Source organism: Rhamphochromis longiceps, linkage group LG7 (assembly GCF_057381845.1).
Source record: "Rhamphochromis longiceps isolate RC_006_pf linkage group LG7, R_longiceps_female_GT1.1, whole genome shotgun sequence".
NCBI classification, from domain to species: Eukaryota; Metazoa; Chordata; class Actinopteri; order Cichliformes; family Cichlidae; genus Rhamphochromis; species Rhamphochromis longiceps.
In genome coordinates this window covers 40,391,463-40,405,402 of record NC_140563.1, presented here as the reverse complement: position 1 = coordinate 40,405,402, position 13,940 = coordinate 40,391,463, and the positions used below count along the sequence as shown (strand labels likewise).

Sequence of the window (13,940 nt, the reverse complement as noted above, 5' to 3'; positions counted from 1 at the left end):
GACAACACATACTAGGTCTCTTTTAATCGGAGAGGGGAGACTCCATTAAATGCCTGTCATTACTTACTGTAAGTATAATAAGTGACCTCATCCATGACTTTCAGCCAAGAAAAATTGATTCAAACTTTTCATTTTGAGTCACATTATATTGGTTTTAGGCTAAAAAACTGAATTGCTAGGATTAGGCAACAAAAGTTAAGTTTAAAAGGTTAAAATCTATCTTCCCATGACAATTGAGAGTTTACACGAGAGAGTACATTCACTTGTTCACACGACTGCTGCTAATGGGCTGAGGACTGTGTGTGCTAATATTTTTTGTGAATGTGTCTGACACTAACTGACTGCAGTCAGAGAACATGCTTCATGTTCATGTTTTGCTCTTGAACAATACCATATATGTAAGCACAGGAAGTGAGCTTTTCTTTGTAGTGATAAGCAGCATAAACGACATGTTTGTGAACCATTCTTAAGATGCAGAATGAAACCAAATCCAAGTCAGATCAAGGAAGGAGTTTATATGCAGTTGTAGAACTAGGCTTGGATTTGTTTATCATGGCATTAATAGGGATTAGATAGTGTGTGTAGCTTTCACATTCAGAGTACTGGGATTAGCAGGGTTTTATTTTGAATCAGAAAGAGCAATGAGATAAATTTCTGTTGGACGGAGAGCTATTGAAGGATTTAAACAAAACAATAGAATTAAAATAAACTTAATGAATGTCTAAACTTCCTCAAAGACAGTAGGGACAGCTTTGTGTGCCAGAACATGAGAAATTTATTTTTTGAAGAGACAAAAGTTAAAATTATTTTTATGATATTGTTTTTCTACCTACTTGCAAAAAATGAGTGTGCTCAGAGGAAAGCCCAAGAGCGACACCACAGACTCTTTAGCACGTTAAATATTAAAGTCCATGAAAGTAAGTTATAAAAAGACTGAACAACTACGGCTTTCCAGGAAGAGAGACTGTTTTCTCTAAAAAGAAGATGGCAGCACTTCTTACATTTGCTAAGTTGAATCCGAACAAATCACAAGACTTCTGGAACAATGTTATTTGGACAGTTGAGACCAAAATGCCACAATGTATATCTTCACGTCTGGTAAAAACCAGACATGGCAGCGCCTTCAACACCTCAAATCAAATGTCAAGCACGGTGGTGGAGGGTTGGTGATGATTTGGGCTTGTTTTGTAAACACAAGACTTCGGGCACCTTGCAGTCACTGATTCAACCATAAACACCTCTTCCTATTGGACAATAATCCCAAGCACGTGAAACCTAAAAGATAATCTGTTCACCTGAGCCTCAGGTACCTTGGTGTGATCTTTGATTCTGCCATGTCCCTAGAACAACACTCTCGCCAGTTGATTAGGAACTGCCCTTTTCAGCTAAGAAACATCTCCAAACTGCGAACTTTGCTGTCTAAGTCTGAGTTAGAGATGGTTATTTATGCTTTTATTTCATCTCGCTTAGATTATTGTAACAGCCTTTTTCTTTGTTTGAGCAAAAGGAATCTTGACCGTCTCCAGTTAGTCCAGAATGCTGCTGCAAGGCTTTTAACTAAGGCACGAAAAAGAGAGCACATTACACCAGTGTTACGTTCATTACACTGGCTTCCAGTACATTTTAGAATTCATTTTAAAATCTTGGTTCTGACTTTTAAAGCTTTGAATTGTGATGCCCCTGCCTACATTTCTGATCTTTTAGAACCCCACGCTCCCTCTCGCAGCCTGAGATCATCTAATCAAAGGCTGTTGGTAGTCCCACGAACTCGTTTTAAGACCAGAGGTGATAGATCTTTTAGAGCGGTGGCCCCCAGGTTGTGGAATGCTCTCCCTCCATCATTACATTGCCTTGATTGTATTTATTCTTTTAAAAAGCAGCTTAAGACTCATTTATTTAGATTGGCTTTTAATTAGATTTGTGCTGTGTGTTTTATTATTAATGTATTTTATGTATTTCTGTTTTATATTACTGTGAAGCACTTTGTGGTTTTTATCCTGTGAAAAGTGCTATATAAATAAATTGATTTGATTTGATTTGATAATGTTCCAGTCCAGAACTCAGCCCGAGTGAAATGCTTTTTGGGGACCTTTTCTGGGACCTTAAGAGAGATGTCCCGAAGTAAATTCCCACAGTCCTCAATGAACTAAAGCAAAGAAGAGTGGGACAAAACAAAAAAATGTAAGAGATTAAAAGTTTTACAGAAAGTGGCAATTCGATCCTCATAAAGTGTTCCATTTTTATGTAAGATTGTGACTTTTTTCACGTCTTTTTTCAAAGGTTTTAGTATCCTAAACTGTAATTTTACCACTGATCCTGGTCTTTGTTGCCTTTTTGGCACCAAACTGTTCCTCCTGAGCTTTAGACTAACACAAAAGCAAATTGTTGCTACAGTTGCCTTTCCTCAGATGCATATTTGCCAGTGACAATTAATTGTTTATAAGTGTAGATTTTGAGGATATGTTAATAGTTTGTTTTTTACCCCACACACTGTCAGTATGTATTTATTTGTATGCCCGTTTCCTTGAGTCAGATCCTCAGAGCTTGAGCGTGGTTTTGCCAGATACTCACGCTGATCCCTCTACTGGCTTCTGAGTGATAGGCATCTCTTAACTGACTGTGTGACAGACGGACAGAGATAGAGCTGTGTTTGAACAGTAAACAAACTTGCTGTACCGAAAACACACAAAAAAGAGAAGAGCAGAAGCTAACAGAACATTTCTGTTTGTCTTTCTCCCATTGCCTCCTCACCCGGGGCATGCCTCCACATTGGACTCAGTGTATGCCTCTGTGTGTGTGTGTGTGTGTGTGTGTGTGTGTGTGTGTGTGTGTGTGTGTGTGTGTGTGTGTGTGTGTGTGTGTGTGTGTGGTCATTGTGGCGAATGATCTGATAAGAAGGAGCTAATCCTGTTGAACCTCTGTGGTCGGTCACCAGTCTTCACTCAAAAGGGAAAATTAGATGTTGTGCCTCTCCAACTGCATGTTTTTGGGTTTGTGACTCATACTGTGTTTGAATGGAAATGATAATTTACTCTTTAACTACAAGCAAACTGATATTTAGATGTATACTCATCTGAGACTTTATTAGGTTGACCTTGCTGGTACTGGGTTGGAGCTTTTTACCTTTAGAGCTAGCTTAAATTCTTAATGGAATAGATTCAACAAGGTGCTGGAAACATCCCTCAGAGATTTTGGTCCATATTGAAATGATAACATCAAATAGTTGCTCCAGATTTCCTAACTGCACATCCGTGATGCAAACCTCCCATTCCACTACATCCCAAACATGCTCTATTGGATCGTGATCCAGTGACTGTGGCAGTCATTTGAGTATGTTGTATTCAAGAAACCAGTTTGAGAAGATCTGAGCATGACATAACAAATTGTCCTCCTGGAAGCAGCCATTGCAAATTGAGTACTCTGTAGACACAATGGGATGTACATTGTCAGCAATAATACTCAGATAGGCTGTGGTGGTTAAATAATGCTCAGTTGGTACTAAGGAGCCCAAAGTGTCCCAAGAAAATACCCCCCCACACCAATACACCACCAGCACCTGAACTGTGTATGCAAGCCAGGATGAATCCATGCTTTCATGTGGCTCACACCTAATTTTGACCCTACTGTCTTAATGTTGTTGTGACTCAATGAATTAGAGGTGGTTGGGCAGAAAATTCCCATTAGATCAGCGTTCTCCAAAATGATCAAAATAGCACAACATAACAACCGTGCCACATTTAGGTCACTAAAATCTTTTTTTTGTTCGATTCCGATACTCCGTTTGAACTTCACCAGGCTCTCTCCAATGCATTTAGGCGTCTACATGCCTAAATGCATTGACTTGCTATCATGTGGTTGGCTGATTGGATAGTTGGGTTAGTGAACAGTTGAAAAAAGTGGCCTGTGCGTACATGATGCAGCTCATGTCCACTGCCTGAACTAGCTTTCAGAACAAAAGAAGAGAAAACAATCCAATACACAATGTGTTTGGGATCCTGTATCATCACTCTGCCTCTCGTTGTCAGCCACAGCTCCAGTTGACTGATACTGCTGACAATTATCAGACTCACCATTATGACTCATGTGAAAAGGTTGGATAATCGTCACCCCTGGACGGACTTGCTTTGGGTACTCAATTAGAAATATTTTCTCTCTGAGCTGCAGAGACATTAGTAAATACCATTAGCTGAGTTCAGAGATAAAAACCAGGACATCACATCAGTTCTAAACTTAGGCAAACTGGTTTTCATCATATAGAAACTAAGTACCTGAAAACTGGGACTTTTCATTTAATTCTTTCAAAAAATATTTTGCTGTTTTAGTTACTTTGAGAAGCAGGATGAGAATGTAATTTCATTTTATATATGTGAGAGTATCCACACTATATATCCATAATAATATACCAAAGGTTTCCATTAACACAAGGCTGGTTAATGAGGAAATGTCAATTGAGCGGCAGTTTTTAATGTTACTGCATTATCTTTCAACTACAATCTTTGGGAACTTAATCATCAAATGCCAAAAATGACTTGATGATGCTCTTTAAGTAGGTTTCTTTAGGCTGTACGAAGTATTCACTCTGACAATATTTCCAAAAGCACCACAATGTGCTTTATAAATGGACTGGCTTTGTGATTATAAGTAATCTTTACATGTGTTGGTTGATATCTACAGTTAAAAGCCTGATAAATGTATGTTTCTACATAATTTGGAAACAGTAGAAGTATCCCAGCTGCCTTCATTTGGAATATAAACATATAAATGTTGCTGCTGTTTTGTTCGGCTTGCTTCAGTGGGTTGCAAACACACCAGTGGAGCCAGACATGCACACTAAATCACAAAATATCTTCACTTGTGCTATGTAGAGCTTTTTTTTTTTTTTTTAATTTTGATTTGTACTCTAAATAAACGGTCCTTGCAAAAACAAATGCTACAATTCTCCCTTTTCCATTTTGAAGTATTTTCTCTGTTTGCTCCCTTTCTCCCATTCCCCCGTCCTCCCTCTTTTCCAGGGGAACTTTGTGCCTTGCTTTGACAGCAGTTCCCCTTTTTTCTGATTTCCCATGCCTTCTTCCTCTCATATTCCCACCGACTTTTCCACAAAAGCTCTCCTCTGGTGGTTTCTGCCAGCAGAGCTATGATACATTTGTGTTTGCCTTGACCTCAACTCATCCTTCAAACATGGAACTTAAAATTTCACTCTATATGACATACAGTAAGTGACATTAGCCGTTAGAAACAGAAGCACATTTACAGTGGGGTGAAAAAGAAAGTACTCCATCTTTCACTTCTAAGGTTTTATGTATCTGAGCATAATTTAAAAAAAGAATCGCTGACCTCAGATGACCAGAATGACATGATATATTTCATCATATCAGTGTTTATTTAAAAAAAAAAAAAAGTAAGGCAAAATGCAGAAGCAGTGTGTGAAAAACTAACTACACCTTTACTGCTTCCACAGGAATTAAGAGAGTAATCATCATCAGCAAGTGTGGCCATCTCTATTAAAGCAGAAGTTTTGGCAGTTTGCTGTTCTGGTGTGCGTTAACACAATGCCAAGTAGGAAAGACATCAGCAGTGATGAATGAGAAGCCATTGGAGCTCAGTCAGGGAATGGTTATATGGCCATTTCTTCCATTACTCTATTGTGAGTTGCATTCTTCCTAGAAGTGGACATTCCAGCAAATTCACACCATGGTCAGATTGTGCAGTGCTCAAAGAAACTCCCAAAAAAGTTTTTGATAATACAATTGGAAAATATTGCACAAGTATGTCTTGTTTGCCAGGAGAAAGCCTCTTTTCTCTAAAAAGAACTAGACAGAGCTTAGGTTTGCAAAGTTACATCTGAACAAATCACAAGCCTTCTGTCCTTTGGACATACAAGACCAGTGTATAGATGTCTGTATATAACGCAACTAAAACCCAGAATATCAAGACAAATACCTCATACCACCACCATGCACAGTGGTGCTGGGGTGACTACAGGACCTGGGCTCCTTGCAGTCATTGAATCGACCAAGAACTCGTCTGTATACCAATGTATTCTAGAGTCAAACGTGAGGCAATCTGTCTGACAGCTGAAGCTTGGCGTACCTTGAGCTATGCAGCAGAACAATGACCCAAAGCACAGCAGCAAATCTGCGAGAGACAGTCCAGACCAGCTGAAATGCTGTGGCAAGACAGCACAGCATGTCCACAAACCTCAATGAACTGGAGCAATGCAGTAAAGAAGAGTGGGCCAAAATTCCTCCTGAACGAGAGACTGATAAAGTCGTACAGCAAATTATTACTTCAAGTTTATGCTGCTGATCTACTGAATCACGGGGTGGACTTAGTTTTTCAGACACTGCTTCTGGCTTTTTGGGTCAGTGTTTTTTAAATAAATAATGACACGTGTGTTGTTGTGCATCCAAGGTGCTAAATAATTTTAGATATGTATACATATAAACACACATAAAACCTTAGAGTTAAAAGAGGGATACTTTCTTTTTCACATGACTGTATGTACTGTATGTACAGGCTGGGGTGCTTCCCTTTGACCTCTGCTGAAGGGAGAAAAATCGCTAAAAAGAATTCATCTTCCATGATTAGCATGAAAAAAAAAATAGGGCTTTTAAATGACCTCATTTAACATGTCAGCTTTCTTTCTGCCTCTGCCTATAGCATTGTAGATGTGAAGTGTATATGAAGTTTACTTTAAGACTGTCTGACTTAAGGCTTAACTAACGTGTACTAAAGGCACCTCTGTCTAATTTTCAGATTGTCCTTCCTGCCAAACCGGAGCTACAGCGACAATGGACGGACAATTCTGGCCAATGAGCAGGAATCCCAGGACTCTCTTGGACCTCTATGAGGATGACTATTTTAAAAACAGAACTGTGATGAACCTTGAGGTGGACTTCCTCAAATAATAGTGATTGTGTCCCTTCTGGATATTCGAGCTATGATAATGCATCATCATTGTCTGATTTACTTTACTTACTGGTCCTGTCCATGGATCTCTAAAGATGTTCATTACTCAAGTGTGGAGCATCAGAACGGACTTGTTTGTTATAAAATAGTTGGATCAAGGAACTGTGCAAATGTTTCCAGGCATGCTCTTATTATGAAGCCCAAAGAACTAGTCTGGATCCTGGGATCAGCGAACTGCAAGCCCATCCATGTTAACATAATGTGAGACTCATTAACCTAACTTAAAACAACAAGCTGTGGCAGAGCTACCTGCCTGCTGCTCATACAAATGTTTGTTCATATAAGAATACGGCTTCTTTTACAGTACTGCTTTCTTTTCCTGTCTTTTACCAGCATAAACTAAACAGCTAAGGTGGCACTGGAGTCTGACACAGAGTTTTTAAAAAGGACTTCATAATTTCTGTTTTTCATTTCTAATCCTGCTGTGAACAAAAACACCAAAGACTGAAGACATGGACATTTTGATTTGATTTCTCCCAGGAAAGGCATCAGCGGCATCATGCAGTTCAAACAGTGCTGAAGCACCTGCATAACGTTTTCATGGAACATAAAACATGGCCGGACTTTTGTATGCAGGCCAGTCGCAAAGTTGAAGTGTAGCTTTACGCCAATGTGAAAAAATGTATGTCAAAACATTTATCGTGGTTTTCATCGTTCTGCAGAGAATGACGGTGATCTGTGTTGGAGAATATGCTTTACTTTTGTAAATTTATAAGATAAACTTCTGTAACAAAGCACTGAAAGTTCAGGCGCATTGCCATAAATGTGTCTGAAAAAGTGAAGGTTTCAGGAATGTGAAGAAAAATCCGCTCTGGTGTTTGTGCTTGTGAATGAGTCCAGTTTCCTGTATTCTTTCATGTAAATAAGGCTGCTGTGAAACATGAAGAGAAATCACTGGCGCATACAGTCACCGGCCACTTTGTTAGGTACATCTGTGAAACCACCTGTAGGTGCAAACATTCAGTTAGTTAATCACATGGCAGCAATTTACATTTACACATAGTCAAGACAAACTGCTGAGCTCTGGAGGAAAAAGAGGGTCCAACCTTGTACTAACAAGGCATAACTAATCAAGTGGCCAGTGACTGTAGTTGGATGAATAAGACACTTTGAAACAAGAAGCAGTCTCACATATCAAAAAATAGATACAACAGCAATATATTAGAACACCAGAAGTAATTTCTAGTAGCCAAAGCTTAGTGTATACAGGTCAATGTACAATTTACAAACTGAACCAGCTGTACATGGATCAGGATCAGGAAATACCTGCAACCTTCTGTCACATATTCAGTTTATCTCAGAGTTGGGCCTTAAATCCTGCAAACCTTTCTCAGTCATGTATTTCATTATGTGTGACTTAAGGAAAGTAATAGGTATTACACTGCCAGTGCTGGGTTGGACCCCCTTTGCCTTCAAAATTGCCCTAATTCTGTGTCAAAGATTCAACAAGGTGGTGGAAACATTCCTCAGAGAAATTTGGCCCGTATTGACATGATGAAGTTGCTGGAGATTTGTTGGCTGCAAATCTGTTATGTTGTAAGGTAAAGACCTACAATAATACAGAGAAAAACCCAACCAGGTGACCCCCTGTGAGGAAACAATTGGCATCAGTTGGAAGGAAAAAACACAGAGGAATACATACACATAGCATATCAGACTTGAATACACTCACTGGAACAAAGTCTGACAATTGCTCATATAATCAATTGCCCTCCCTGTTAGATGTCATGTTTCACAACATGAAAAAAATATCAGCAGCCTCGTGCTTGCATTTACAGAAGCACTGCATCTGCTGTAGATTGTAATAAATTCAGGATCGGGTTTATTTTGCACAAAGGCAGTTTTCAGCTGAGGTGGGTATGAAGGTGTGGAATTTCACAAATGAAGAATAACAGACTTGGAGCTTTTGAGTTGCTTGATCAGTGGACTGATCAAGTGGACTGTTTTAAAGGCAAATTAGGTGACATTTGACCACTAGAGGGCAGAAACACTGTAAAACAACCTCAAAGAGCCCTTCAGTGGGATTTACAACTCAATGTTAAATCTACGCTGTAACTTACTTACCTAGGTATGTGCTAATGCAGCTTGTAATGACTGTAATTTGCCTATTCCAGCACCATCTAGTGTTTCATTAGAGAAACTGCAGAACAGCTGCACAGCCTGCAGCCCAGGCTCTACATAAATTCATTGCATAAGCCTAAATCAGACTTTAAGGGAGTACCTGTAATTACCTATTAGTACTAATTTTGTCTAATTGAACATATGAAAACAAGTTGATGTGACATAGTGCCTACATTTAAAAACAACAACTAAAAGCAGTACAGTTTGGCACCACTGGTGACTCCTTTACATTTTCCAGACTCCTTTGATTCCAAGGTTTATTCTAAGTTTAGCCCACATGTTGTCTGTCTAAGTTGGTCTCCATCTATCACAGCGCGTTTTGAGTTTGACTTACAAAGGCGTGAAGCTATTATCCGCCTACTGTCTGTCATCACTAATATCTGCGTTATATTGTCCTTCTGCATTTAAAGCATCAGTTAACACCTCTTCTTTCTTTTTCTTCTCAGTTCACAGCCTCCATGTATTTCATGTTTATTAGACATGATAAAGATGCCAAGAAATGAAAGCATTTTAAACATTTTGACTTCCAATCTGCAACAAGGTGTAAACAAAAATTTATAGATTTGTCATATAAGGCTCATATGTTGCACATGTTAACAAAGAGCGGTTTATTTACACATTGACTCTGCACCAGGCAACATTAGCGTTTTTGGCCACCTAACAGAATAACATCCAATAGACAAGCTCCTTTTAGCTCTGTTTCTTTAATATAGTCCATCTGATTGCTGAAATCATTAAGATCCATCTTCTGCTGGAAAGAAAATACACATATATGGTCCTTAGAGTCTGTATTTTAAGCAGATTGTCCTCTTTCCCCCAGATTTTGGCAGGGGGAAGCCTATTGTAGTATTTGTGCCTTCTATTGAACGTTCACTTGTCTCAAATTGAGCTCTGTGATGTGATCCTTTCTTCAGCAAGCCGGCATGAGAAAGCAGGCTCTCTGTGAGGCTGAAGCATTTTTAACAAGCTTTCATTATTGTTGGAGGTGGTAGGCAGTAATTACACACAAAGCCCCTCATCAGAATCCTGTTTGGTAACAGCAAACCTGAATATCTCCAATCATTCCCAGTGCTGCTAAAAAAAGAAAAAACAAAACAAATGACTTAGGTTGGGAGTTTGCTGGCCGTTAACTAAACGGTGAATTCATTATATTGTGAGCCTTCTCACAACTCTCTGACTCCGCTGCAATCCTTCTGGGGTTATAGCCTGTCCAAGACCTCGAGATCTCAAGGCTCTGGCTCATATAGCACCACAGTGCCAGAGCTGGACCCGGTCTTCTAAAAACATTTGGCTCGAGGATTAATCTGAAGCTAACACAGGAACAGAACATCATTTTTAACCTAACAAGACATAGATTTATACTTCCATCTATGGTACTGAAAAAAAATAATGTTGACTGCAATGGAGATGTTTTTGTTTCAGGGTCTGATCTCTTATAGCAAACAGGCCTGCACAACGCAAAACAATTTGTTTGAGGATATAAAATGTGGTACCTCATCATGGGGGTTTATCATTCTTTCCACATGGAGGCAAGATCTTAGAGTTAACTTCAAAGCACGGCCCCAAGAGCCACTTTTAGGTGTGTCTCATTCATTGGGAAGCAGTCCCACATGGTTCCTACTGGAAAAACTTAAATAAGCTAGCTGTAAGCAGTTCATTAAGCTTATTAGACATGCTCCTGCTCAACCAACCTGTTAGTCTCAACCAACAAGTATTTTCTTTCATAACACCAAAAAAAAAAAGAATTTGAAAATTCCTTCAGTGAAGCACAAATCTTACTTTAACATGCAGCAAGTTTTACTCATCGTGTACATCGAGTTGTAGCGGGCTCTCTACTGCCCCCTGTTATCAGAGCTCAAAACAAATCCCACTGGTTGGGCAAATTTGTAGGTAATTTCTATTGGGAAAACTGCGCTAAAGAACAGTGCATAGCCACAACCAGCACCACCCGGGCCTGTCTCAAACGCAAACAGTTGTTTCTTCAAGCCAAGTAAAAGATGAGCAGAAGACATCCAGCTGCGCAGCAAAAACTAGTACCGACACACGGTGCTACTTGGAATACAACAGATGAGCCAGTTCAGGTGAGGGGGTTTGTTTTTCCCCATTAGTCTTATAAAGCGACGGAGTATAGATGTCTTTAATGGATTTGAAAGTTTAGAAAATGACTGGTGCAGTGCAGAGAAAAATTGGATGGGGATAAAGAAAGCAGAAATCAGAGACTCTCATAGACTTCCTGCTTAATACCACCAGATGTCGTCGCAACACTACTAACTGTGATGGGCTTTTCTATTCAGCGGGTAGAGTAGGAGTTCATATTACTGAGGGGGGGGGAGGCTTCTGTTTGTTTGTTCAGATTTTGACAGGAAAAGCATCATGCCTGTTATAAGTGTCAGCTTTCCAACACAGGAAAGCCTCCATCACTATGACAAGTGCTATGAGCTACAAGTCTACCGCTGGAACTTAAGCTAAACTATCTTTTTATGATTGCTTTGTTGTTATTATTATTATTACTATTATAATTAAGGTATAAAATGGAAATCTCACAGGAGTGTAATCCAAATTCAACGATTGTTAAATAATTTTTAAGTCTATATTTAATCCAAAACAATAGTAATAGTAAGTAATAAGTGACCAAATGCTGAAAAATCTATATACACACAACTGATAAAGCTGAAAATCAGTTTTGACTGTGCTCTTCAGGCCATTACGCCACATTGTATTAAACACAAATATCACTTTATAAAATATACCTGACAATGTATTAGGTACAGATTGCTCTTAATGCTCCCCCCCAGGGTTTTTGAGTTTATTATATTATTTATAATTTCTAGTCTTTGGTTTCTTTGAGTTCTGTCTTATGGTTTATGTCTCTGTCTTGTCTAGTTGCTCTGTCTCCCCTGTCAGCTGTATCCCCTTGTCTAGTTCGCGTCTCTGTGTATCCTTAGTTGCTATATCCCCGTGTCCAGTCAGTGTCTGTGTTTGCCCTGGTCCCACGTCTCTGTTCCCTCTGTTGTAGTGCCTGCGTGTGAGTCTGTGTCTTTTGTTCAGTCTGTGTTATGGGTTGCCTGTTTTACTTTGAAAGTCCATGTCCGATGTTAATGTGTCTGGTTTTGCTTCCTTTGTCTCGTTAGGCCTGATTTGCCCCAGCTGTGTTTCCCTCCTGTTACACATTCCCTGATTGCTCCCTCTGTGTATTTGAGCCCTGTGTTTCTTTGTGTCTGGGTCGTGATCTACTGTTTACCTAGCTGTGTGTTCTGTCTGTCCTTCGGTTTAAGTTTATTTTTGATTTTTTTCCAGTTATGTTATATTTTAAGTTTTACATTAAAGCTGTTTTGAGTTCACGACTGTCTCCGGAGTCTGCACCTTGGGTCCTATTCCTGTCTGCACACAGCCACTCATAACACTAAATTCTTTGTGATTCAAGATGCAGGAAACACTCCTTAGAGATGTTGTCCATGCCATCCTGCTGGAAGAGCCATTAGATGCTGTGATCATAAAGGGATGAGCATGGTCAGCAACATTGCTAAGGAAGACTGTGGCATTTAAAGCACAGTTGATACTACGGGACAGGAACCATTGGTACAAGTCAGGAGGGATCCACGCCTTTATCTTCTCACTGTACCATCCAATTGTCACAGCAGAAATCAAGATTAGCCAGACCAGGTGATGTTTTTCCATTTTCCTGTTTGTTTCCCATGATCTTGTGTAAGTTTCCTTTCTTAGCACACAAGAGTGGAACCTGGTGTAGTCTTCTGCTGCTGTAGTCCACATTCTTCAGTTTGGCATGTTGTGCATTCACAGATCCTTTTATGCATATCTTGTTTGTAACAAATGGTTATTTGAGTTACTTGCCTTTCATCAGCTGCAGTCTGACCCTTTTCCTCTGACATCATAAAGGCATTTTCACACAGAGAAAGGCTTGCTATCAATGCACAGCTGCACTCGTTATAATAGCATGGTTCTGCAGCAAAGCCCAAACTGCAAAGTCACTTCATGCATCCCAAAAGGTTGATTCTGTTCATCTGGACATAGCATTTTCAGTGGGAGAAACATTTTGTCACTCATCCAAGTGACTTCTTTAGTCTCAGCTGACTGCAGGTTTCCCCAACCTTATAAACAGTCATTTTAACCAACATTTTAAGTCACTTCATGCATGTTTCCCAATGTTTGCAAACAGGCTTTTATGCTCCATGTTCTGTATCGTGTCTTCTTTCACGCTGCACAAATGTCTTTCATACTGAAAGAAAGTAGCAAACATTTCTTTCCGTCTGATGTACATCAGTGGTTGTAGATTCTTGTTTGCATTCATTTAAATCTAAAAGGTACAAGTGCAATCAGTGAGCCAAGAGGTAAATTAATGGGAATGAGGAACTTCTACCAAAGAGCATTTTTTTAATGAATGAATTAATGCAAGAAAGGAAAAAAAGAAAAAGAAATGAGCTTATTAAGACTTTTGTGATATTGTTTAGGCATGTATTTCTTTCTTTATGCATATTTCAGTTATTATTCATTGATGACGTGTTTTGGTGTATGTCTCTTTTCTGCATGCTCCACTTTATAAACAGTGTAAACAACATGCTTAGAGTTCACCTTTTGCCTGTGTAGAATAAATAACTAGGTCTTTTGGTTATCGGTTGATATGTTAGTGCTTTGTCAATAAACAGCTGTTTTGGGTAACTTTTTAACCGAAACATTATTATCATCATTCAAGGGAAGTTTGAATGGTAAATGGCCTGCATTTGTATAGCGCTTTTCTAGTCCCTAAGGACCCCAAAGCGCTTCACACTACATTCAGTCATTCACCCATTCACACACACATTGGCGATGACAAGCTACATTGTAGCCAC

The 13,940-nt window shown here is 39.3% G+C and overlaps 1 protein-coding gene across 1 annotated transcript in view; it reads left to right on the top strand.

Moving 5' to 3' along the window:
* Positions 1-7,775, top strand: part of LOC146665863 (5-hydroxytryptamine receptor 4) — a 62,840-nt gene extending 55,065 nt beyond the window's left edge. Inside the window, exon 7 of the mRNA XM_085413648.1 lies at positions 6,760-7,775. Coding sequence (XP_085269774.1) covers positions 6,760-6,853 — 94 coding nt within the window. The 3' untranslated portion in view covers positions 6,854-7,775. The remainder of the gene's footprint in view (positions 1-6,759) is intronic.
* The last annotated feature ends 6,165 nt before the right edge of the window (positions 7,776-13,940 follow it).